The following is a 27678-nucleotide window of genomic DNA, read 5'->3' as shown; positions in this document are numbered from 1 at the left end:
AATGACACAAACGGCGTGCATTTCTCTACATGCTTTTTACATTGCATTGTCAACACTAAAGTCACATTTCTAGCGTGCAATACTACAACAGTTACCATAATGTCACAAACTGAACTGGATGCGCTCGGGGTGCACACAAAAAATCGCTTCACATCTGAATCGCGATTCTTACCGTATTTTTCGGATTATAAGTTGCAGTTTTTTTCATAGTTTGGCCGGGGGTGTGACTTATACTCAGGAGCGACTTATGTGTGAAATTATTAACACAGTACCGTAAAATATCAAATAATATTATTTAGCTCATTCACGTAAGAGACTAGACGTACGAGCAGGGGCGCCGAAAAGGGGGGGTAAAGGAGACGGATTCTAGTGGCCCATGATGGAGGGGGGCCCAGAGAGGCCCTACCTACTCAGTGGCCCAGTGGTTAGAGTGTCCGCCCTGAGATCGGTAGGTTGTGAGTCATACCAAAGACTATAAAAATGGGACCCATTACCTCCCTGCTTGGCACTCAGCATCAAGGGTTGGAATTGGGGGTTAAATGACCAAAAATTATTCCCGGGCGCGGCACCGCTGCTGCCCACTGCTCCCCACTGCTCCCCTCACCTCCCAGGGGGTGAACAAGGGGATGGGTCAAATGCAGAGGACAAATTTCACCACACCTAGTGTGTGTGTGACAATCATTGGTACTTTAACTTTAATGATGATGAAATTATAATACAGAAAAAATAATGACACTGTGTTGGGGGCCCTGTAAAGATTCTTTTCATGGGGCCCAAAATCCCTAGCGGCGCCCCTGCGTACGAGATTTCATGGGATTTAGCGATTAGGAGTGACAGATTGTTTGGTAAACGTATAGCATGTTCTATATGTTATAGTTTTTTGAATGACTCTTTCCATAATATGTTACGTTAACATACCAGGCACGTTCTCAGTTGGTTATTTATGCCTCATATAACGTACATTTATTCAGCCTGTTGTTCACTATTCTTTATTTATTTTAAATTGCCTTTCAAATGTCTATTCTTGGTGTTGGGTTTTATCAAATAAATTTCCCCCAAAAATGCGACTTATATATGTTTTTTCCCTTCTTTATTATGCATTTTCGGCAGGTGCGACTTGTACTCCGAAAAATGCGGTACTCATCCCGATTCTAAATCGATTCATAATTTGTTTTAAATAAATACAAATATTAATAATGAAAATGTTTTTTTTTTTAATAAGAATACATTTTATAAAAGACGTTTGAGGCCATTTCTATGTAACCAGAAGGCACTCTTCTAACATTTATCAAGAATCGATTCTAAATCGAATCAGCACTGTCATGATCCGTTGCCTGGATCATGTTTTGTTTAGTCAAAGACTCCCTTAGTTCTGTTTCAGCACCCCTCGGTTTGTGTTTTCTTGGTTGCCATGGGTGCTGATTATTTTCACCTGCCTCTGATTAGTGCTCGGGACGCTCACCTGGTCCCGGGCACTATTCAGAGAGCTATTTATTCCTGCTTTTCGCCACGCTCAATCTGGCTGTCTTGTTTGCTTCATGCAACGTGTTACGTTAATGTCTTGCTTCCTCGTTCCATGCTAAGTTTTTCCTTTAGCTTACCATAGCTTCCCGTGCTATCGGCACGCTTCCTATATTTTGGTTTTCCTGCCCGACTGATTTATAGTAAATAAATAAGTTGCCTCTTCGGGCTGACGTGGGTCAGCCCGAAGAGGCAACGTGGGTCCCCCCTCCAATGGGCTCACCACCCATAGCAGGGGTCATAGAGGTCGGGTGCGATGTGAGCTGGGCGGCAGCCGAAGGCAGGGCACTTGGCGGTCCGATCCTCGGCTACAGAAGCTAGCTCTTGGGACGTGGAACGTGGAACGTCACCTCGCTGGGGGGGAAGGAGCCTGAGCTAGTGCGCGAGGTGGAGAAGTTCCGGCTAGATATAGTCGGACTCACTTCGACGCACAGCAAGGGCTCTGGAACCAGTTCTCTCGAGAGGGGCTGGACTCTCTTTCACTCTGGCGTTGCCGGCAGTGAGAGGCGACGGGCTGGGGTGGCAATTCTTGTTTCCCCCCGGCTCAGAGCCTGCACATTGGAGTTCAACCCGGTGGACGAGAGGGTAGCTTCTCTCCGCCTTCGGGTGGGGGAACGGGTCCTGACTGTGGTTTGCGCTTATGCGCCAAACCGCAGCTCAGAGTACCCACCCTTTTTGGATTCACTCGAGGGAGTACTTGAGAGTGCGCCCCCGGGTGATTCCCTCGTTCTACTGGGAGACTTCAATGCTCATGTTTGCAGCGACAGTGAAACCTGGAGAGGCGTGATTGGGAAGAATGGCCGCCCGGATCTGAATCCGAGTGGTGTTTTGTTATTGGACTTTTGTGCTCGTCACAGATTGTCAATAACAAACACCATGTTCAAACATAAGGGTGTCCATATGTGCACTTGGCACCAGGACACCCTAGGCCGCAGTTCCATGATCGACTTTGTAGTTGTGTCATCGGATTTGCGGCCTCATGTTTTGGACACTCGGGTGAAGAGAGGGGCGGAGCTTTCCACCGATCACCACCTGGTGGTGAGTTGGCTGCGATGGTGGGGGAGGATGCCGGACAGACCTGGCAGGCCCAAACGCATTGTGAGGGTTTGCTGGGAACGTCTGGCAGAGTCTCCTGTCAGAGAGAGTTTCAATTCCCACCTCCGGAAGAACTTTGAACATGTCACGAGGGAGGTGCTGGACATTGAGTCCGAATGGACCATGTTCCGCGCCTCTATTGTCGAGGCGGCTGATTGGAGCTGTGGCCGCAAGGTAGTTGGTGCTTGTCGTGGCGGTAATCCTAGAACCCGTTGGTGGACACCGGCGGTGAGGGATGCCGTCAAGCTGAAGAAGGAGTCCTATCGGGTTCTTTTGGCTCATAGGACTCCTGAGGCAGCGGACAAGTACCGACAGGCCAAGCGGTGTGCGGCTTCAGCGGTCGCAGAGGCAAAAACTCGGACATGGGAGGAGTTCGGTGAGGCCATGGAAAACGACTTCCGGACGGCTTCGAAGCAATTCTGGTCCACCATCCGCCGCCTCAGGAAGGGGAAGCAGTGCACTATCAACACCGTGTATGGTGAGGATGGTGTTCTGCTGACCTCGACTGCGGATGTTGTTAATCGGTGGAGGGAATACTTCGAAGACCTCCTCAATCCCACCAACACATCTTCCTATGAGGAAGCAGTGCCTGGGGAGTCTGTGGTGGGCTCTCCTATTTCTGGGGCTGAGGTTGCTGAGGTAGTTAAAAAAGCTCCTCGGTGGCAAGGCCCCGGGGGTAGATGAGATCCGCCCGGAGTTCCTTAAGGCTCTGGATGCTGTGGGGCTGTCTTGGTTGACAAGACTCTGCAGCATCGCGTGGACATCGGGGGCGGTACCTCTGGATTGGCAGACCGGGGTGGTGGTTCCTCTCTTTAAGAAGGGGAACCGGAGGGTGTGTTCTAACTATCGTGGGATCACACTCCTCAGCCTTCCCGGTAAGGTCTATTCAGGTGCACTGGAGAGGAGGTTACGCCGGATAGTCGAACCTCGGATTCAGGAGGAACAGTGTGGTTTTCGTCCTGGTCGTGGAACTGTGGACCAGCTCTATACTCTCGGCAGGGTCCTTGAGGGTGCATGGGAGTTTGCCCAACCAGTCTACATGTGTTTTGTGGACTTGGAGAAGGCATTCGACCGTGTCCCTCGGGAAGTCCTGTGGGGAGTGCTCAGAGAGTACGGGGTATCGGACTGTCGGCTTGTGGCAGTCCGCTCCCTGTATGATCAGTGCCAGAGCTTGGTCCGCATTGCCGGTAGTAAGTCGGACACGTTTCCAGTGAGGGTTGGACTCCGCCAAGGCTGCCCTTTGTCACCGATTCTGTTCATAACTTTTATGGACAGAATTCTAGGCGCAGTCAAGGCGTTGAGGGGATCTGTTTTGGTGGCTGCAGGATTAGGTCTCTGCTTTTTGCAGATGATTTGGTCCTGATGGCTTCATCTGGCCAGGATCTTCAGCTCTCACTGGATCGGTTCGCAGCTGAGTGTGAAGCGACTGGGATGAGAATCAGCACCTCCAAGTCCGAGTCCATGGTTCTCGCCCGGAAAAGGGTGGAGTGCCATCTCCGGGTTGGGGAGGAGATCTTGCCCCAAGTGGAGGAGTTCAAGTACCTCGGAGTCTTGTTCACGAGTGGGGGAAGAGTGGATCGTGAGATCGACAGGCGGATCGGTGCGGCGTCTTCAGTAATGCGGACGCTGTATCGATCCGTTGTGGTGAAGAAGGAGCTGAGCCGGAAGGCAAAGCTCTCAATTTACCGGTCGATCTACGTTCCCATCCTCACCTATGGTCATGAGCTTTGGGTTATGACCGAAAGGACAAGATCACGGGTACAAGCGGCCGAAATGAGTTTCCTCCGCCGGGTGGCGGGGCTCTCCCTTAGAGATAGGGTGAGAAGCTCTGCCATCCGGGAGGAGCTCAAAGTAAAGCCGCTGCTCCTCCACATCGAGAGGAGCTAGATGAGGTGGTTCGGGCATCTGGTCAGGATGCCACCCGAACGCCTCCCTAGGGAGGTGTTTAGGGCACGTCCCACCGGTAGGAGGCCGCGGGGAAGACCCAGGACACGTTGGGAAGACTATGTCTCCCGGCTGGCCTGGGAACGCCTCGGGGTCCCACAGGAAGAGCTGGACGAAGTGGCTGGGGAGAGGGAAGTCTGGGCTTCCCTGCTTAAGCTGCTGCCCCCGCGACCCGACCTCGGATAAGCGGAAGAAGATGGATGGATGGATGGATGGAAATAAGTGTCTTACCTGCACGCTGTCTCCGGAGTTCCGTCTCCATTAACATGCGACCACGCCGTAACAGTCATTCCAGGAATTGGAATTGAATTAAATCGGTTGGTGCCTAAAGATTCACACCCCTAGTACGCACAATTTGGTGTTGTGGTGAGTTTTTCCTTGCCCTTATGTGGGCTTTGTACCGAGGATGTCGTTGTGGCTTGTGCAGCCCTTTGAGACACTTGTGATTTAGGGCTATATAAATAAACATTGATTGATTGATTGATTTGTAACCTTTGAAAATATATATGTTACAAAATGCGTATTAAAATAAAACTGTAAACAATGTTTAATTTGTCTGTGGCAAGTTTTTTATAAGCCATGAGCATTAGTTGGAACTGCATGTATTCTTTTTTAAAGACATAAACATTATATTTTTGTTCATTCATGTAAAATACTTTAGCACTGTTTGACCAAGCAGTACCAAGTAGATGGAGTATAACAAGGGGCAAAAAAAGCTAACACAACAATAAAACAACACCAATTGCTTGAGGTCTCTTTGATAACGGTGTTCTCCTTCTGTCTTGTGAATCAGTCGGTGCCTTATGTCAACACCTAATATATGTCGCAATATTTACGAGGCCAATACCGATTTTGATAGGATATTAACACAATGTCATGTGGGATCTGAGCAGATGATGTCGTTGTAGCTTGTGCAGCCCTTTGAGACATCTGTGAATAAGGGCTATATAAGTAAACTTTGATTGGTTGATTGATTGATACTTTTACATTATTTTATAATTTTATATTGTGTGATTTTAGAAAAGGCTCGATCAAGGGAACTTACTCAAAAAGAACAACTGTAGCTATAAAAAACACTAACCTAATAATTAGAGATGTCCGATTAATGGCTTTTTTGCAGATATTGTCCAACTCTTAATTACCAATTCCGATATCAACCGATACCGATATATGCAGTCGTGAAATTAACACATTATTATGCCTAATTTTGTTGTGATGCCCCGCTGGATGCATTAAACAATGTAACAAGGTTTTCCAAAATAAATCAACTCAAGTTATGGAGAAAAATGCCAACATGGCACTGCCATATTTATTATTGAAGTCACAAAGTGCATTTTTTTTAACATGCCTCAAAACAGCAGCTTGGAATTTGGGACATGCTTTCCCTGGGAGAGCATGAGGTGGGCGGGGTTGGGGTGGGGGGGGGGGGGGGGGGGGGGTAAGGGGTAGCGGGGGGTGTATATTGTAGCGTCCCAGAAGAGTTAGTACTGCAAGGGGTTCTGGGTATTTGTTCTGTTGTGTTTTATGTTGTGTTACGGTGCGGATGTTCTCCCGAAATGTGTTTGTCATTCGTATTTGGTGTGGGTTCACAGTGTGGCGCATATTTGTAACAGTGTTAAAGTTGTTTATACGGCCACCCTCAGTGTGACCTGTATGGCTGTTGACCAAGTATGACTTGCATTCACTTGTGTGTGTGAAAAGCCGTAGATATTATGTGATTGGGCCGGCACGCAAAGGCAGTGCCTTCAAGGTTTATTGGCGCTCTGTACTTCTCTCTACGTCCGTGTACACAGCTGCGTTTTAAAAAGTCATACATTTTACTTTTTTAAACCGATACCGATAATTTCCGATATTACATTTTAGAGCATTTATCGGCCGATAATATCGGCAGTCCGATATAATCGGACAACTCTACTGATAATCATCTGGAATGGACTTGCGCTGTCTTTAGGTTGAAGTGGAGTGGTATTTGATGACACCGAGTGGCCACAATATTTAACTAATTGAAGCCCATGGTGCAGTAAGTTGAACGATGCAGACACATTTTTTTTTACTGAATACTTTCTATTACAAATCTGCCTTGGTTACTTTGTGCTTGTCAATAATATGCAACTATAATATTTTAATACTTGTTTGTACTGATAATTTTTGTGTTTTAGACTGCAGCATTGTTCAATTAAGACTTAACTCTTATATGAATGTCTAGCTTGTGTGCTATTGTATGCTTAGCTGTTGTGTAGCTGCTTGCTCCGAGTAGCCTATGTAGTCTACCATGTTTATCTTTTGTAAATTACTTCACTGAAATACAAGAAAATACCAAACTTGTGTGTTTATTGGAGGACGTTTTGATGTTAAGTGCATACTTCCCAACCTTGAGACCTCCGATTTCGGGAGGTGGGGGGTGGGGGCGTGGTCGGGGGTGGGGCAGGGCGTGGTTGGGGGCGTGGTTAAGAAGGGAGGAGTATATTGACAACTAGAATTCACCATGTCAAGTATTTCATACATATATATATATATATATACAGAGGTGGGTAGAGTAGCCAGAAATTGTACTCAAGTAAGAGTACTGTTACTTTAGAGATTTATTACTCAAGTAAAAGTAATGAGTAGTCACCCAAATATTTACTTGAGTAAAAGTAAAAAGTATGTTGTGAAAAAACTACTCAAGTACTGAGTAACTGATGAGTAACATACACACACATATCATATATATATATATATATATATATATATATATATATATATATATATATATATATATACACATACATTGATATATACAGTATATCATTTATATTTATTTATTTTGCCGTTTTTGTTTACATGTTAAAGGTGTTTTAATGAATATACATGCATGTTTAACACATATAGATTCCTTTCTTTCATGTTGACAAGAATATAAGTTGGTGTGTTACCTGATTCTGATGACTTGCATTGATTGTAATCAGACAGCAGTGCTTAACGTCCACGTTTTCAAATGGAGGAGAAAAAAAGTTCCTCCTTTCCGTCTAATACCACATGAAAGTGGTTGGTTTTTGGTATCTTATTTGTCCAGCTTCCATATTCGTTTTCACACACTTTACAAGAAATACATTGGCGGCAAATTCCGTAGCTTGCTAGCTTGTTTGCGCTGGCTTTCGGAGACTCTTATTTTGAAAGCGCAGGCGCGATGGAGCGGCACTTTTATTGTGAAGACAGGAACTGTGCAGTCAGTCTTTAGGCTTGTGACGGGATGTACGTTTGAAATAAAAAAGTGTCTTTTTTCCTTCACACTTTTGATTGATTGATTGAAACTTGTATTAGTAGATTGCACAGTACAGTACTTATTCCGTACAATTGACCACTAAATGGTAACACCCCAATAAGTTTTTCAACTTTTTTAAGTCAGGTCATGTGACCGCCTGGCTCTGTTTGATTGGTCCAACGTCACCAGTGACTGCATCTGATTGGTGGAACGGAGTCAAACGTCACCAGTGACTGCATTTTATTGGTGGAACGGAGTGAAACGTCACCAGTAAGGCAGGCACTTTGAAGGTCTGTCTGACAGACCAAAACAAACAAAGCGTGCATTAACAGATCGATAAAAATTAGTAGCGAGTAGCGAGCTGAATGTAGATAAAAGTAGCGGAGTAAAAGTAGCGGAGTAAAAGTAGCGTTTCTTCTCTATAAACATACTCAAGTAAAAGTAAAAGTAAGTTGCATTAAAACTACTCTTAGAAGTACAATTTATCCCAAAAGTTACTCAAGTAGATGTAACGGAGTAAATGTAGCGTGTTACTACCCACCTCTGTGTGTGTATATATATATATATATATATATATATATATATCCTGAAAATATGCAAACAAAACTGTGTTTAGATAATTGATACTTCAAACTTGCATAAATAAATATTAAGGAATATAACATAACTTGGCTTCTGAGAGCTTCAAAATGTAATGAATAAAATGCTAAAGTTGTTGATAAACAAGCAAATATTTTAATAATTAAATATGGTCATTTTAAATGAATAATTATGATCATTTAAAATTAATGATTTCAAATATGTTTATTTTCATGTATAATTCTATGGCTGGATGTAATAAGGAGTCAGAAAAAATACAAATAAAAATACAATTAATTTTGATGTTTTTAGCAAAATATAGTAAAAAATGTTTTTTTTTTTTTTTTTTAATTAATAAATATATTTATTTTTAGGTAAGATAAACATAATAATACAATGTATCTCTAGTCTGGATGATTTAGTTCTTGTCACCCTGTTGTCAGAAAGAAAAGGCTGTCCTCACTCAGGTCCGCATGGAGCTAAAGGGGGCGTGGCCTCCAGCTCCGGCTGAAAATCGGGAGATTTTCGGGAGAATATTTGTCCCGGGAGGTTTTCGGGAGAGGCGCTGAATTTCGGGAGTCTCCCAGAAAATTCGGGAGGGTTGGCAAGTATGGTTAAGTGGCTGTCCAGTTTTGCACAAGTAAACGCGCGGCAAGACTGCTTGTATCGCAGCGCTAATATCGGAGATTTCAGACGTACAGTAAGTCGATACAATCCGTTACTTTTTTGGCTGATATCAGACCAGTATCCGTTACCCCCCCCCCCCCCCCCCCCCCATATTTACATTGCTGAATTTTCACTGTTTTTTTCCTGTACCAGGTCGCCTGCAGCTCGTTTACTTTGGGAGGCCATGCTCACCAGTAAGCACAAGGAAGCAGTGATGGAGGTGCGGCGCCAACTAGTGGAAGCCGCCAGCAAGGAGGAGCTTCCCATCAAGATGAGCATGGGTACGAATCTGTACTGGCAAAACACAAAGAACACGGCAAATATACACAAGTAAATACATATGCATTGACAACACAAACTAAGGGATTGCAGCTTTTATTTATCACAGCTCCATAGCGCCACCTCCTGGAAATCAAACCCTTTTTACTTTTGATCTGTGTTTGTCAATGCAGCCGCGCAGGAAATCTGAACCACATGTTCAAACTATGACACATAAACACATACACACGGGCACACACATGCTTTTGCAAACTTTTTGTTGTTTCTTAATGAAGCAATGGAGGCTGACGCGAGGGATAGAAATATGTGTTGGCACGTAAAAATAAAGTCTTCACACACACATAAGCAAGTCTATGAGTCCCCTCGTGCACGTTCACCTTCATGCAACCCTATGACTCACATTGCCTCACTCATTTAACACACACGAACACACACACACATTTAGGGTTAGTGTGAATGTTAACATCTGGAAAAAAAGGGGAGGGACATTTTGGTCCCTTAGCTCCTGTAATCTGTGAGGTAAAAAGTGTCTGGTAACAAGCAGGTTGTAATATGTTTTCGGAGGTCACACACTCGCACACACACGCGGCCAAGCATTTGTGTACACTCTGTGGTTTCCTTTAACACGTTTTTGCTTAAAGGCTCAATTTGTGGGTGATCTGAACAAGCCACTGCTTCACAGTTTACACAAATCAATGATGGGGGCAGATACTGAGGTTGTTTGCGACGGATATAAGACACATGGAGGCTAAACTAAGGGTCAAACGTTACTGGATTAATGTCCTTCACTGTCATCTGTCAACTGTGCATGTATGTCCACTTTTAGATAATTGCAACTTTTTCACATAACGCACATCCGTGGCCAGTGGATTGATTGATTGATTGAAACTTTTATTAGTAGATTGCACAGTTCAGTACATATTCCGTACAATTGACCACTAAATGGTAGGGATGTCCCGATCCGATATTTGGATCGGATCGGCCGCCGATATTTGCCAGAAAATGCGTATCGGCAAGGCATGGGAAAATGCCGATCCGGATCCAGTTTTTAACGCACCGATTTAAATAATACATCCACTTTTCTGCTGCTCCCTTTTTTCCGTTCCGCATTTTCCAGCACACCTTCAACACATCCACAGGTCTGTGGATTCTCACGCATTTGCTTTTAGCTGCTGGCATTACACGACAGGCTCTTCTCACTCTTTCCTGTGTCTCCCTCTCACAGACAGCAAGCGCACCTTCTTACACACACGTCACATACTGTCACGTCATACGTCACATACGTATACCTCCTCCTCGAGCAGAGAGGTAGCAGCATGGCTAACGTTAGCTGTGATGCTAGCGCAGCCGTGTGACCCACGTTCCCTCTAAGGTGCGTGCCTGTGCGCATAGCAATTATATGCCACGCACAAAATCAAATAAAAAAATAAGCGCATAACAATTTTCGACACACGGACACGACAGAGAAAACAGTTTTCGTCATCATTGTTCAAATATTGTGACGTCTGTCGAGACGCTTATCTCCATTCGGTGCCACACGCCCACACCATCAAAATGCCGAGGCAAAAATTTCCACATCAACACCGTATGAAAAAATTAGTGATTTTTTTAGTTGTGATTTCCTTCTCTGCATGAAAGTTTAAAAGTAGCATATATTAATGCAGTATGAAGAAGAATGTTTTAATGTAGACATGCAAGCCTTGAAAGAACATTTTGAAAATCAAGACTACATTTCCTGCAAATGGGTGCATTTCTACCCTATATTTTAACTTTAGATTTATTCTCATATCAAACTCTTTTGGCTGTCTTTTTTACGCTTGCATCCGGCGCCCCCCTCCACACCCCGGATTATAAATAATGTAAATAATTCAATGTGATTATCTTGTGTGATGACTGTATTATGGTAATAGTATATATCTGTATCTTGAATCAATTTAAGTGGACCCCGACTTAAACAAGTTGAAAAACTTATTGGGGTGTTACCATTTAGTGGTCAATTGTACGGAATATGTACTTCACTGTGCAACCTACTAATAAAAGTCTCAATCAATCAATCAAAACACAAAGAATCATCATACTGCTGTGATTATATGCATCAAGTGTTCATTCAAGGCTAAGGCAAAAATATCGAGATATATATCGTGTATCGCAATATGGCCTTAAAATATCGCAATATTAAAAAAGGCCATATCGCCCAGCCCTAGTTCAATGATGCCATTTCTGTTTGTCATGTATAATTTTTTCTATTTTGTGTTTCTCCTTGAATAAACAGGTCAGTTTCTTGTTACCAACCATTGTGTATTATTCAAACTCACCTAATTCAGCTGGCTAGTTGTTATCAAGAGTACTAAAACCCTTTTCAACATGATTCTGACAACTAAGTAGGCTAAATAACTTTAAACTTTAATACATGCTCGGATAGGCCAGTATCGGTCAGTATCGGTATCGGATCGGAAGTGCAAAAACAATATCGGTATCGGATCGGAAGTGCAAAAACCTGGATCGGGACATCCCTACTAAATGGTAACACCCGAATACGTTTTTCAACTTGTCCACGTAAATCAATTCAAATTACAAGTATCCCAGTTATCCCTGGTTGCTATTTGACATATTTTAATAATCAACAAGTGGGTTTACATTAAAGCCTATCTGACACAAGCCATTTAAGTATGAATTATGGAGGTTTTGACTTGGATGCAGTTCCCCCTCCACCTACAGTACACTGCTATGTTACTCCATTTTCCCTGACTTGGTAGCCTTTTTTCAGTCCTATTCCGAGTCGTTCTGATTATTTCTATTGTGCAAGGGGGCATATTTAATCTGTCATTAATTACTTGCGAGAGGAGTGATCACATTGTTACGTGCACAATTGTAGTTGCGGGTGTGGGACAATTTTGTGGGTTTGACTTTAGGAATATTTGGGTTTTATTTCTATTATTGAGTCATTCTATGACTCAGCTAAGTTACGCACGTGCATGTGTTTACACATGTAATTGTGCCCCACCCAGGCCCACCTCTTTTAATCATGCCAAACCAGGGGAAGTCTGCTGTTATGAGGAACACATCAGTGCACAAGTGCAGGGATATTCTACTACAAAACCCAAAACCAGTGAAGTTGGCACGTTGTGTAAATTGTAAATAAAAACAGAATACAAGGATTTGGAAATCATTTTTAACCTATATTTAATCGAATAGACTGCAAAGACAAGATACTTAATGTTCGAACTGATAAACTTTGTTATTTTTTGCAAATATTCGCTCATTTAGAATTTGATGCCTGCAACATGTTTCAAAAAAGCTGGCACAAGTGGCAAAAAAGACTGAGAACGTTGAGGAATGCTCATCAAGCACTTATTTGGAACATCCCACAGGTGAACAGGCTCATTGAGAACAGGAGGGTGCCATGATTGGGTGTAGAAGCAGCTTCCATGAAATGCTCAGTCATTCACAAACACGGATGGGGCGAGGGTCACCACTTTGTGAACAAATGCGTGAGCAAATTGTCGAACAGTTTAAGAACAACATTTCTCCACGAACTATTGCAAGGAATTTAGGGATTTCACCATCTACGGTCCGTAATATCATCAAAATGTTCAGAGAATCTGGAGAAATCACTGCACGTACCGTTAAATGCCTGTGACCTTCGATCCCTCAGGCGGTACTGCATCAAAAAGCGACATCAGTGTGTAAAGGATATCACCACATGGCCTCAGGAATACTTCAGAAAACCATTGTCAGTAACTACAGTTTGTCGCTACATCTGTAAGTGCAAGTTAAAACTCTACTTTGCAAAGCGAAAGCCATTTGTCAACAACACCCAGAAACGCCGTCGGCTTCGCTGGGCCTGAGCTCATCTACGATGGACTCATGCAAAGTGGAAAAGTGTTCTGTGGTCTGACGAGTCCACATTTCAAATTGTTTTTGGAAACTGTACACGTCGTGTCCTGCGGACCAAATAGTAAAAGAACCATCCGGACTGTGCGCAAAGTTCAAAAGCCAGCATATGTGATGGTATGGGGGTGTATTAGTGCCCAAGGCATGGGTAACTTACACACCATTAATGCTGAAAGGTACATACAAGTTTTGTAACAACATATGTTGCCATCCAAGCAACGTTATCATGGACGCCCCTGCTTATTTCAGCAAGACAATGCCAAGCCACATCCTACACGTGTTACAACAACGTGGCTTCGTATTTAAAGAGTGCGGGTACTAGACTGGCCTGCCTGCAGTCTACACCTGTCTCCCATTTGAAAATGTGTGGCGTATTATGAAGTGTAAAATACGACATTAGAGACCCCGGACTGTTGAACAACTTAAGCTGTACATCAAGCAAGAATGGGAAATAATTCCACCTGAAAAGCTTCAAAAATTGATCTCCTCAGTTCCCAAACATTGACTGAGTGTTGTTAAAAGGAAAGGCCATGTAACACAGTGGTAAAAATGCCCCCGTGCCAACTTTTTTGCAATATGTTGCTGCCATTAAATTTTAAGTTAAGGATTATTTGCAAAAAAACTAAGTTTCTTGGTTCGAACATTAATTATCTTGTCTTTGCAAATCATTGTATTCTGTTTTTATTTACGATTTACACAACGTGCCAACTTCACTGGTTTTGAGTTTTGTAAATTGTAGAAGATTCAGACCCAAATCGCTAAGGACTGAGGGCCAGTACTCCCCCCCTCACATATCTTTGTTTTGTATATTTATGAGAAGCAGCGTCCTCTACAGTGGACATTGGATTTTGCTGTATTTTCATTGTACGATTTACAAAATTTCTGAAAATGACGGAAATGTCCATGCAGTGATCTATCATAACTTAGAAGTTTTATCTCACCAAATGGCTAGCGGTAAATTAAAGGACAAGCAATGTGTTGACACCGGTCCAAGTTCCTCTATATGACAGGAGAGCTCTGCTCTTTTTAGGGACCCAATATATATAATGTGAAAAAGATAGTCAAAGATCATCTATATGACAGCACTCTAGTGTTTTTTGGGAATCTACCACAACATTTTATAGTCACCCCCAAGTCTTAAGCTGAATTTGGGGGTCATTCTCATGTCATTCCTCGGACAGATTTGGCCTTTAGGCTGCTCGTTGACTGGTCCTGTGCTAATAAGTGTGAAGTGGGACAAACACAAGTGGTCTCGTGTGAGTACCGCCTTAAAATGCTAGTGTGGTAGTTTGATGACATTGTGAGATGTGTGGTTACAAGAAGGATTCCTGCAGCTACTGTTTTTTTTAAAGGGCTTGTGTTATGATTTTGTTTCTACATTTAAAACTCTTCCTTTAGTCTACATAAATCAAAATTTTGCATAGATATTTTTTAACAGACTCTTCAAGCTGCTTTCTGACTGTCTCTTCAGAATGCGCTGTTTTGTTATCGTATTTACATAAAACAACAATGAGCATAATATAAGGTACTTAATCTCTTCTTACTAAATACATTTGTCCTTTCCATTTTGACAAAAAAAATACATGCAATTACATATATATATATATATGTGTGTGTGTGTGTGTGTGTATATATATATATATATATATGTGTGTATATATATGTATATATGTGTGTATATATATATATGTGTATATATATGTATATATATATATATATATGTATATATGTATATATACAGTATATATATGCATATATATATTTAATATATATATATATATATATATTTAAAATTGTAATACCTAATAATGTAACCAGTGTTATTTTAGCATACATTTCAAACATGTTTTAAAATAGAAATTAATTCTTAAATATCTGCTTGACTTATGATTTCAAAGCAAGTTGTCTATCAAATTGTACATTGTAAAAATAACTATACAGTTCACAGTAAAAAAAACTATTTACAGTAATACAACATAAATAACAACAACCGTACAAAAAAAATTAAAAGTTCACTCACCAGAATTTTACTGGGAAAAAACAGTGGTGCCGTCTTTCCGTTTACAGTAAATGCCCTAAAACCTACCGTACATTTTTAAGGAAAAATTCTGGCGATTGAGCTGCCAGTCTTTGAAAGCAAAATCTACAGAATTTTTTTTGCAGTGCATGTAAAAAAATATATATAATAATTAAGGCTATGATGCCACCTGAGCTGCCACCTTAACGTGGTAGAGGAGTTTGCGTGTCCCAATGATCCTAGGAGCTATGTTGTCCGGGGGCTTCCATGCCCCCTGGTAGGGTCTCCCAAGACAAACAGGTCCTAGGTGAGGGATCAGACAAAGAGCAGCTCGAAGACTTCTATGGAAATGCAAGAACCGAGACTCAGATTTCCCTCGCCCTGACGCGGGTCACCGGGGCCCCCCTCCGGAGCCAGGCCCGGAGTTGGGGCACGATGGCGAGCGCCATGGGACCCGGCCGGGCACAGCCCGAAGAGGCAACGTGGGTCCCCCCTCCAATGGGCTCACCACCCATAGCAGGGGCCATAGAGGTCGGGTGCAATGTGAGCTGGGCGGTAGCCGAAGGCAGGGCACTTGGCGGTCCGATCCTCGGCTACAGAAGCTAGCTCTTGGGACGTGGAACGTCACCTCGCTGGGGGGGAAGGAGCCTGAGCTAGTGCGCGAGGTAGAGAAGTTCCGGTTGGATATAGTCGGACTCACCTCGACGCACAGCAAGGGCTCTGGAACCAGTTCTCTCGAGAGGGGCTGGACTCTCTTCCACTCTGGCGTTGCCAGCAGTGAGAGGCGACGGGCTGGGGTGGCAATTCTTGTTGCCCCCCGGCTCAGAGCCTGCATGTTGGAGTTCAACCCGGTGGACGAGAGGGTAGCTTCCCTCCGCCTTCGGGTGGGGGGACGGGTCCTGACTGTTGTTTGCGCTTACGCGCCAAACAGCAGCTCAGAGTACCCACCCTTTTTGGATTCACTCGAGGGAGTACTTCCCCGGGTGATTCCCTCGTTTTACTGGGGGACTTCAACGCTCATATTGGCAACGACAGTGAAACCTGGAGAGGCGTGATTGGGAAGAATGGCCGCCCGGATCTGAACCCAAGTGGTGTTTTGTTATTGGACTTTTGTGCCCGTCACGGATTGTCCATAACGAACACCATGTTCAAGCATAAGGGTGTCCATATGTGCACTTGGCACCAGGACACCCTAGGCCGCAGTTCTATGATCGACTTTGTAGTTGTGTCATCGGATTTGCGGCCTCATGTTTTGGACACTCGGGTGAAGAGAGGGGCGGAGCTTTCTACCGATCACCACCTGGTGGTGAGTTGGCTGCGATGGTGGGGGAGGATGCCGGACAGACCTGGCAGGCCCAAACGCATTGTGAGGGTTTGCTGGGAACGTCTGGCAGAGTCTCCTGTCAGAGAGAGTTTCAATTCCCACCTCCGGAAGAACTTTGAACATGTCACGAGGGAGGTGCTGGACATTGAGTCCGAGTGGACCATGTTCCGCACCTCTATTGTCGAGGCGGCTGATTGGAGCTGTGGCCGCAAGGTAGTTGGTGCCTGTCGTGGCGGTAATCCTAGAACCCGTTGGTGGACACCGGCGGTGAGGGATGCCGTCAAGCTGAAGAAGGAGTCCTATCGGGTTCTTTTGGCTCATGGGACTCCTGAGGCAGCGGACAGGTACCGACAGGCCAAGCGGTGTGCGGCTTCAGCAGTCGCGGAGGCAAAAACTCGGACATGGGAGGAGTTCGGGGAAGCCATGGAAAACGACTTCCGGACGGCTTCGAAGCGATTCTGGACCACCATCCGCCGCCTCAGGAAGGGGAAGCAGTGCACTACCAACACCGTGTATTGTGCGGATGGTGTTCTGCTGACCTCGACTGCGGAAGTTGTGGATCGGTGGAGGGAATACTTCGAAGACCTTCTCAATCCCACCAACACGTCTTCCTATGAGGAAGCAGTGCCTGGGGAATCTGTGGTGGGCTCTCCTATTTCTGGGGCTGAGGTTGCTGAGGTAGTTAAAAAGCTCCTCGGTGGCAAGACCCCGGGGGTGGATGAGATCCGCCCGGAGTTCCTTAAGGCTCTGGATGCTGTAGGGCTGTCTTGGTTGACAAGACTCTGCAGCATCGCGTGGACATCGGGGGCAGTACCTCTGGATTGGCAGACCGGGGTGGTGGTTCCTCTCTTTAAAAAGGGGAACCGGAGGGTGTGTTCTAACTATCGTGGGATCACACTCCTCAGCCTTCCCGGTAAGGTCTATTCAGGTGTACTGGAGAGGAGGCTACGCCGGATGGTCGAACCTCTGATTCAGGAGGAACAGTGTGGTTTTCGTCCTGGTCGTGGAACTGTGGACCAGCTCTATACTCTCGGCAGGGTCCTTGAGGGTGCATGGGAGTTTGCCCAACCAGTCTACATGTGCTTTGTGGACTTGGAGAAGGCATTCGACCGTGTCCCTCGGGAAGTCCTGTGGGGAGTGCTCAGAGAGTATGGGGTTTCGGACTGTCTGATTGTGGCGGTCCGCTCCCTGTATGATCAGTGTCAAAGCTTGGTTCGCATTGCCGGCAGTAAGTCGGACACGTTTCCGGTGAGGGTTGGACTCCGCCAAGGCTGCCCTTTGTCACCGATTCTGTTCATAACTTTTATGGACAGAATTTCTAGGCGCAGTCAAGGCGTTGAGGGGATCCGGTTTGGTGGCTGCAGGATTAGGTCTCTGCTTTTTGCAGATGATTTGGTCCTGATGGCTTCATCTGGCCAGGATCTTCAGCTCTCACTGGATCGGTTCGCAGCTGAGTGTGAAGCGACTGGGATGAGAATCAGCACCTCCAAGTCCGAGTCCATGGTTCTCGCCCGGAAAAGGGTGGCGTGCCATCTCCGGGTTGGGGAGGAGATCTTGCCCCAAGTGGAGGAGTTCAAGTACCTCGGAGTCTTGTTCACGAGTGAGGGAAGAGTGGATCGTGAGATCGACAGGCGGATCGGTGCGGCGTCTTCAGTAATGCGGACGCTGTATCGATCCGTTGTGGTGAAGAAGGAGCTGAGCCGGAAGGCAAAGCTCTCAATTTACCGGTCGATCTACGTTCCCATCCTCACCTATGGTCATGAGCTTTGGGTTATGACCGAAAGGACAAGATCACGGGTACAAGCGGCCGAAATGAGTTTCGTCCGCCGGGTGGCGGGGCTCTCCCTTAGAGATAGGGTGAGAAGCTCTGTCATCCGGGGGGAGCTCAAAGTAAAGCCGCTGCTCCTCCACATCGAGAGGAGCCAGATGAGGTGGTTCGGGCATCTGGTCAGGATGCCACCCGAGCGCCTCCCTAAGGAGGTGTTTAGGGCATGTCCGACCGGTAGGAGGCCACGAGGAAGACCCAGGACACGTTGGGAAGACTATGTCTCCCGGCTGGCCTGGGAACGCCTCGGGATCCCCCGGGAGGAGCTGGACGAAGTGGCTGGGGAGAGGGAAGTCTGGGCTTCCCTGCTTAGGCTGCTGCCCCCGCGACCCGACCTCGGATAAGCGGAAGAAGATGGATGGATGGATGGATGGGCTATGAAACGAATACATTATTTAATCTTGATTGATTGCATTATGTTTATAGTTAACTCAAAATTAATCGCAATATCGCAGAAAGATATAATTTTTCGTCATTAATAAGTCCACCCCATACGAATCTTTTTAAATTCTTAATACCATGACTTGACATATAATTTACTTTAACGAATTGTTTTAAAACATTATGCTTTTTGAAACAGCTAAACACGAAAAGGATATAAACACACTTTTAAAGAGAATTTAAAAATTACCTGCAGTGTGTTGGTGTCTTGCCAGAATTTGCATTATGTAGGAATACATAATTTGTATTCGTGCTTTAGGATCACTTGTATTTAGAGGAGAGGAGCTACACTTCCATGTTTAGATAGCATTTTCACGCATTAATAACACAAAATGTGAAATGTTACGATCATGCTTTGATTGTCAAATATCTTAGGTGATATTTTTACTACCTGAATAAATGCTTCTGATATTCTGTACTTTACATGTTGTAAAGTAAATGGTATTCATATCCCTGCGTGACAATGTTTTACCTTCTTCTTACCTACGTATTAATAAAATGTGATATTCAGCGTGTTAAACATTCTGTAAGTGCGGACTATCACTCAGAACAGGTTATTAAATAGTATACCATAGCGATGATAATATTGTGTAGTTAACTGTAATCACCCAATGTGGGCTGCAGAGAGCAGTGGCAGGCATGACTGCAGTATTAGAGCTTGTCTCAGTTGTAGCAAAGAAGAAGACAAGATTTTTCAAAGACAATCTTCCTCCTTCATATCGCGGCTGCCATTACAATACACTTAATTTTAATCTGCCAGAAAATAGTTATTTAGGTAGAAATATCACAGAATAATACAGAATAACAGAATAGCATTATCTTATAGTTAGACAATTTTTCGTTGTTTTTTTTGGTTAGACCGGATGTGAAGCGTAGGGCTATTATTGTTAAGCCGCCAACCAGATGTGTGTGATTGGTATGAGAAAATGCTTGACATATTTTGACGAAAATCTCAGATAAATGTGATTTTATCAATCAATCAATGAATCAAAGTTTATTTATATTACCTTTAATCTTGTTTCAAAGGGCTGCACAAGCCATAACGACATCCTCGGCTCAGATCCCACATCAGGGCAAGAAAAACTCAACCCAATCGGAACAATGAGAAACCTTGGAGGGGTCCACAGATATGGGACCCCCCCCCCTGGGTGACCGGTGCAATGGATGTCATTTTAGACTTCCTCGCTACCTCTTTACTAAAGCAGTTCGAGTAGCTATTTTCGAGCTTGTGACTCAACAGTAACTGGACGCCATTACAAACTACGGAATGGGCCGAGGGTCGAAAACGTTAATTGCGCGTTAAAAAAAAGTATCGCTGTTTAAAGGGGAACATTATCACAATTTCAGAAGGGTTAAAACCATTAAAAATCAGTTCCCAGTGGCTTATTTTATTTTTCGAAGTTTTTTTCAAAATTTTACCCATCACGCAATATCCCTAAAAAAAGCTTCAAAGTGCCTGATTTTAACCATCGTTATATACACCCGTCCATTTTCCTGTGACGTCACATAGTGATGCCAATACAAACAAACATGGCGGAAAGAACAGCAAGCTATAGCGACATTAGCTCGGCTTCAGACTCGGATTTCAGCGGCTTAAGCGATTCAACAGATTACGCATGTATTGAAACGGATGGTTGTAGTGTGGAGGCAGGTAGCGAAAACGAAATTGAAAAAGAAACTGAAGCTATTGAGCCATATCGGTTTGAACCGTATGCAAGCGAAACCGACGAAAACGACACGGGAGAAAGCAAGGACGAATTCGGCGATCGCCTTCTAACCAACGATTGGTATGTGTTTGTTTGGCATTAAAGGACACTAACAACTATGAACTAGGTTTACAGCATATGAAATACATTTGGCAACAACATGCACTTTGAGAGTGCAGACAGCCCAATTTTCATCAATTAATATATTCTGTAGACATACCCTCATCCGCGCTCTTTTCCTGAAAGCTGATCTGTCCAGTTTTGGAGTTGATGTCAGCAGGCCAGGGAAGCTAGGGTCGATATTCTTCTCTTGATCATCTTCGGTGGCATAAGGGACGGTGTGAGCCAAGACATCCAGGGGGTTTAGCTCGCTCGTCTGCGGGAACAAACTGCCGCCATTGCTTGCCGTGCTACCGAGGTCCTTTGTCCCTGAATTGCTCACACACTCCGGCAGATTCAATGGAGGTCTGGCGGCAGATTTCTTTGACTTTATCGTTGGAAATGCATCTGCTTTGAGTGTCGCAGGATATCCACACATTCTTGCCATCTCTGTCGTAGCATAGCTTTCGTCGGTAAAGTGTGCGGAACAAACGTCCAATTTCTTGCCACTTTCGCATCTTTGGGCCACTGGTGCAACTTGAATCCGTCCCTGTTCGTGTTGTTACACCCTACGACAACACACCGACGAGGCATGATGTCTCCAAGGTACGGAAAACAGTCGAAAAAACGGAAAATAACAGAGCTGATTTGACTCGGTGTTTGAGAAAATGGCGGATTGCTTTCTGATGTCGTGACGTCATCGCTCCGAGAGCGAATATTAGAAAGGCGTTTAATTCGCCAAAATTCACCCATTTAGAGTTCGGAAATCGATGAAAAAAATATATGGTCTTTTTTCTGCAACATCAAGGTATATATTGACGCTTACATAGGTCTGGTGATAATGTTCCCCTTTAAGGAACTTGAAGTTAACGCCTTATCGCGTTACCTTTGACAGCCCTATTAATAATCAAATGCATAGACAATTGTGTAATCACGTCATGAGTCCTTTATATATATGTTATTCACTGTTACAAGCATTCCCTCTGAGTGCCGCCATAACTGCAGAGTTTGGTCCGTTTGAAACTATTTTGTTGCAGAACAATGCAAGGAAACCGATCCTGCTAGATCACGATCATGCTATAAATATTTTTTTATAGGCGCGTGTTAGCCGGATGGTGCAGACACAGCAAGTGAGGCTCAGCCGATGATCAAAGTCTTGAACGGTGCAAAGAGGCCATGAGGGGCGACCATGATTTAGTCCAGCCACTTTAAGATGACTGTAGGTGAACGGGGTGAGTCCGGGGCTAAGTGATGTGAGATGTCCACACGGGGTCTGAGTTGTTGCCCACCTCAGCGGCTGGACAGCCTCGTAAGTAACGCTCCATGAGAAGGGGGACACCGGAAAACCAGATGATTTTATTTATGCACCTGAAGAGCAGAATAGCCTTGGACATTTAATGTTGGGGCCTCTTTCAAAGTTTTAATATGTGTGAATGGGAACCATAACATAAGAAAGCTTGTGGATGTGCTTCTTCTTTTCCCAAATGGGGAAAATAAATTAAATTGATTGGTCTATGGCAGGGGTCAACCACCTTTACTAAAAAAAAGCCATTGTGCCCTTTCGTCTACAAAAATAAATACTGTGGTGGCGGAAAACATAACACGACTTGTAAACTTTTTATTACAGCAAACATAAGTACAGTGTGCCTACTTTGAAATAAAAAATAACTTACTACTGTAACTATAACTACTGTAGTATTGTACATGGTAATTGCATATATATTTAGAGCGTCCGCCCTGAGATCGGTAGATCGTGAGTTCAAACCCCGGCCGAGTCATACCAAAGACTATAAAAAGGGGACCCATTACCTCCCTGCTTGGCACTCAGCATCTAGGGTTGGAATTGGGGGTTAAATCACCAAAAATTATTCCCGGGCATGGCCACCGCTGCTGCCCACTGCTCCCCTCACCTTCCAGGGGGTGAACAAGGGTGATGGGTCAAATGCAGAGAATAATTTCGCCACACCTAGTGTGTGTGTGTGACAATCATGGGTACTTTAAATTTTATTATATAAAAATATAATATAATAATATATCAGTATATGTTATATACTGTATATCCATCCATCCATTTTCTACTGCTTGTCCCTTTTTGGGGTTGCGGGGAGTGCTGGAGCTTATCTCAGCTGCATTCGGGCGGAAGGCGGGGTACACCCTGGACAAGTCGCTAGTCACCACCATATATAAATATTACATATGTTATATTTTATATTGCTACTATGGTACATTTTTAGTCTACTTGATACCTGCATTATCCTTTCCATCCTTAACCTTTCCATCATTTGATACTGAGCTACTGTGTGGAACAATTTCCCCTGTGGATCAATAAAGTTTGTCTAAGTCTAACGTTCAGCCATAAAATGCTGAGGGCTTGTTTTGAAAATGTCTTACAATTAAATTTTTGTTGTTTGCCTTTTTCGCCATATATAAAATATACAGGTAAGCCAGCGTCGCTAGAGGTGAAGGCAAAGGAATCATGTCCATGCACAATTAAATCCAAAAAAGGTTTGCAAATCCTTTTTCTGTTTGCAAACTATAATAATGGGTTCATAATAGGGCTGGGTGATATATCGATTTACTCGATATATCGCGGGTTTCTCTCTGTGCGATATAGAAAATGCCTATATCGTGATATTCGAGTATACGTTCTTCTTGCTTTTAGCTGCTGGCATTACACTACAACTATTCTCACTCTTTCTAGTCTCTCCTTCTCACAGAGACTTAAACAAGCGCACCTTCTTACATACGTCACATACGTATACACCCTCGCGGAGCAGAGAGGTAGCAGCATGGGTAACGTTAGCTGTGGTGCGAGTGGTCATACCAGAGAAAGAAGGTGCGAATCTGGTAACAAATGAAGGAATAATTTATTCCCAAGAAAAACAGCACGCGGTCCATCGTCTGGCGGTGGTTTGGCTTCAAGTGGGAATATGTCGAACAGACAACCATAATTTGTCAAGTGTGGGGCAAAAGTGTAGCTGTGTAATGCTACAAAAAGTAGCATTACTGCTAATATGTAGCATCATTTGAAAAGTCACCTGCTAGAGAATGAAGAGTGCTTACTCCGCATGTCAACATCTCCGTTCGGTGCCACACCAACAAAATGCAGAGGCAAACATTTCCACATCAACACCGTATGAAAAAAATAGTCAACAACAGAAGGAGATAACGTCCGCAGGAACTTACCACATAGCGAAGGACATTCACTATTTGATTTCCTATTATGCAGCTTATTTTTATTTGACAGTTATTGAAATATCTTGTGTGACATCATGCACAAAATTGCACTTTATTTGTTTTAAACTATTGTAGTGGCGTTCTGTACAAAAAGTGCACTTTAATTTAGTGTTGTTTTGGTAAGTCATCTTAGTGACTTCATGCACAAAAGTGTACTAATAGCTTGTTTTAAAATGTCTCTGACAATCTTGCACTTTCTGTTTTGGAAATGACATGAATGTTTGTGTCACTGCTTAATAACTGTTTAATAAATACAGTTTTGGTAAATTGACATAGTTGCATACCTGCCAACTACTCCGGTTTTCCCGTAATTAGTACGGTTTTCATCAACCTATTTTGGGTTACGGTTGCAGTGATAAAAAATACGGTTTTTCATTAATTAAAAAAAATATATTTAAAAAAAAGTTTTATTAACAAAATCGCGTAACAACAATGACAATCGACACTGCTTCCCGTAACTTCCTATCGAGCCATTCCGAATGCCATGCGCGAGGCTATTTATAGCACCGCTGCCAAGCACCAGGCCATTGTTTCCAAACGAGCGAACGATCATGGAATCAGCCAGAGAAAAATCGCATACGAGTCTTAAACCGAAAAGATAACTGCAGTCATTCCGTGAAGAATATTCAAAAGCCTATCCGGGAATAATTATCCGTTCCAAAAAGGGTGAAAACTACGCGAATTGCACCTTGTGCAGACAAGATTTTACGATCGGACACGGAGGAATTAGCGATGTAAAAGACCACGTTGGGACAAAAAAAACACAAGTCTATTGCCGTTGCTAGCGATACAAGTGGAAAACTTTCAACGTTTTTCGTCGCCCAAACAGATTCTTTGGATGTGATAAATGCCGAAGCTTATTTTTACGGAGGCAATAATTGAGCAAACAAAAAGGTAATGACACCAATGTTATCTATTGGAATTGTTTAGTACTGTTATACTGTTAAAAGTGTTTATACTATTTATGCTTTCAAGTCCAAGTTGAAGAAATCTTGTTAAATGTTGACAGCATAACTACCAAAATACAGAAGTATGTCCTTAATATTTTTGCAGTGCTATTTCTGTTGAAAAGTTAAAATGATTACATTAGAGATGTGATGTGCCACTTTTCAAGTGTCTGATGGCTTAGATTAATTTTCATTAATTTTTCATATTTTGAATTCTTTTGAAAGGCTTACAAAAAAACTACATTTGAATTGTAATTCCATGCTATTGACAAGACTATTAATTTTAATGAAGTTAGCTTACCATGTTTACAGTATAATAATTGGAATAGAAATGTGAATTTTAGGCACAGAATATTTTTTTACAATTGAACAAGGCAGTAGATTATACAAGCTTGGACAGAAAGTTAATAATGACACCAATTTTTTTTTTAATGGAATTGTTTAGTACTGTTTTACCATTTGTTTACTGTAAAAAGTGTTTATACTGTTTATACTTTCAATTAACAAATTGAAGTCTTGTGAAAGGTTGACAGGATAACTGGCATTAACTGTCAAAATAATTTCAAACTATTGAAGTTAGCTTACAGAATAAACATGTCAATCAACCCATATGATTTTTGCTGTAATATTTTTGTTTTGAAAAGTCACTGTGACTGATAGAAAAGTGATGGTTTTAGCAACATTTTAACCTGTCTGAATGCTAATAATCATTTTGCGTCGGGGGGCGAAGGAACCCCCCACCAGGACTTTGTCCTGGACCTACCGGGGCCTGCGGCCCTTGGACCCTGGCTACTAGGTTTTTCTGATTTCAAAAGTTGGCAGGTATGTAGTTGTGATTTCCCTCTCTGCATGAAAGTTTAAAATGAGCATATATTAATGCAGTATGAACAAGAATGTTTTATTGTAGACACATATAATCATCATACTGCTGTGATTATATGCATCAAGTGATCATTCAAGGCTAAGGCAAAATATCACAATATATATTGTGTATCGCGATATGGCCTAAAAATATCGAGATATTTAAAAAAGGCCATATCGCCCAGCCCTAGTTCATAATTTAAAAAAGAAAAGAAAAATACTAGTTTAACAAAAGTTTTAAAGGGGACCAATTTTGCAAAAACAACATTTCTTACTTATTATGACCTATTCTTGTGTTTTTGACATGAAAGCATGGCATTGATATTTATCAAGAAATCTTGCCTTCTTCATACTTCTTCCAAACAATAGGTTTGGAATTTGCCCAATTCGACTTTTTCCCCCAGTTGTGACAACAATAGATACCTCTACATATGGTAGATATTTACTCTTTGTGCCAGTCCGCCATTGTAGTCTGACGCTGCAATCAATAAGTGCCTTCTTTTTCTTTATCCTCTTGTTGTGGAGCAGACTGACTCAAACATGCACATGCATCATCCGCTGTTGCCATCTCCAATACAAAGTAACTCATTGTTCGAACTTACATCTGTCAGTAGTCTCTCGATAGAAGGGCTAAAAACTACAACAAAGATGGCGGGGAGAAGACATAGTCGAAGTGGAGACACGTAAATAAGACCGCGCACAAAACAGCGCATCCTGATGAGACGGTCAAAAAGCGGCTTGAAGATGGTTTGTAAAACATAATCTACGCAACATTTTGACCAAAGAACTGCACTCTTTGGGAATTTTGCCTATCGTTCACAATCATTATGAGAGACAAGAAGACAAAAGGAATTTTTTTTCTTCTAGCTTGTAAAAATGCAGCTAATGGAGCAATCAATTTTACCTCTAAATCACTTTAAAAATGCATTCAAAAACTGTCAACAATACTTCCATAACCTGTATAATAACCAAACTGTAGTGACATTGTAAGAGCAAACATTAAGGAACTATTTTTCTATCCTAGTAACCAGTGACGTGCGGTGAGGTTGATGGCTGGTGAGGCACTGACTTCATCATAGTCAGATTTACAAACATATGAACCCTAAAGAGTATTTTATTCACCATTTGATTGGCAGCAGTTAACGGGTTATGTTTAAAAGCTCATACCAGCATTCTTTCCTGCTTGGCACTCAGCATCAAGGGTTGGAATTGGGGGTTAAATCACCAAAAATGATTCCCGGGCACGGCGCCGCTGCTGCCCACTGCTCCCCTCACCTCCCAGGGGGTGAACAAGGGGATGGGTCAAATGCAGAGGACAAATTTCACCACACCTAGTGTATGTGTGACAATCATTGGTACTTTAACTTAACTTTAACTTTACACATACAAACTGTAGCACACAAAAAAGCACATTTAATAAAAAAACGTTATTATGGTCTTACCTTTACTTATAAATGCGCCGCTGTTGTGCTGGATTAATGAACCCCCTGATGGGAGTGTTATATCAACTAAAGCCCTCACTTCAACTTTCCACGTGCAAGATTGAATCTATTTAAAAAAGTGTAACCGAGGGTTTATAAATGTCGCCTATACTGTATGAAACTACAAAATAACAAACACGGAGGCTCCAGTTTACACGAGGACCACTTTATTTACATTCTTTCAAAAACTTCCGCTCCACTCCAACGTGTCGCCACTTCTGCTCTTAGCGCCTTCAAAATAAGAGCTCAAGGCATATACTGTATAACAGCGCATAACAGGAACTTAACATCACAAAGAGGAAAGCCCATAAAAATAGGTTACAAAAGTTATTTAATAAGAAGCCAAAAAGTGCAAAAACAATAATGTTCGTGTTGGAGGAGTTGTGAATTAGGTACACCTGCAGTCTGCAGGTGTACCTAATGTTGTGGCCCTGCAGTCATTCACAACTCCTCCAACACGAACATTATTGTTTTTGCACTTTTTGGCTTCTTATGAAATAACTTTTTTAAATAGATTA

General features: G+C 43.0%; 1 protein-coding gene across 1 annotated transcript in view; it reads left to right on the top strand.

Moving 5' to 3' along the window:
• The window catches only part of scfd2 (sec1 family domain containing 2), a 371555-nt gene that overhangs the window by 38744 nt on the left and 305133 nt on the right, over window positions 1-27678 (top strand). Inside the window, exon 4 of the mRNA XM_061978092.1 lies at window positions 9203-9330. Within this exon, the coding sequence (XP_061834076.1) occupies window positions 9203-9330 (128 nt within the window). The remainder of the gene's footprint in view (window positions 1-9202; window positions 9331-27678) is intronic.

Source organism: Nerophis lumbriciformis, linkage group LG18 (genome assembly GCF_033978685.3).
Source record: "Nerophis lumbriciformis linkage group LG18, RoL_Nlum_v2.1, whole genome shotgun sequence".
Lineage (NCBI taxonomy): Eukaryota > Metazoa > Chordata > Actinopteri > Syngnathiformes > Syngnathidae > Nerophis > Nerophis lumbriciformis.
Note: the sequence above shows the minus strand (reverse complement) of the source record. Positions and strands in the feature narration are given on the sequence as shown.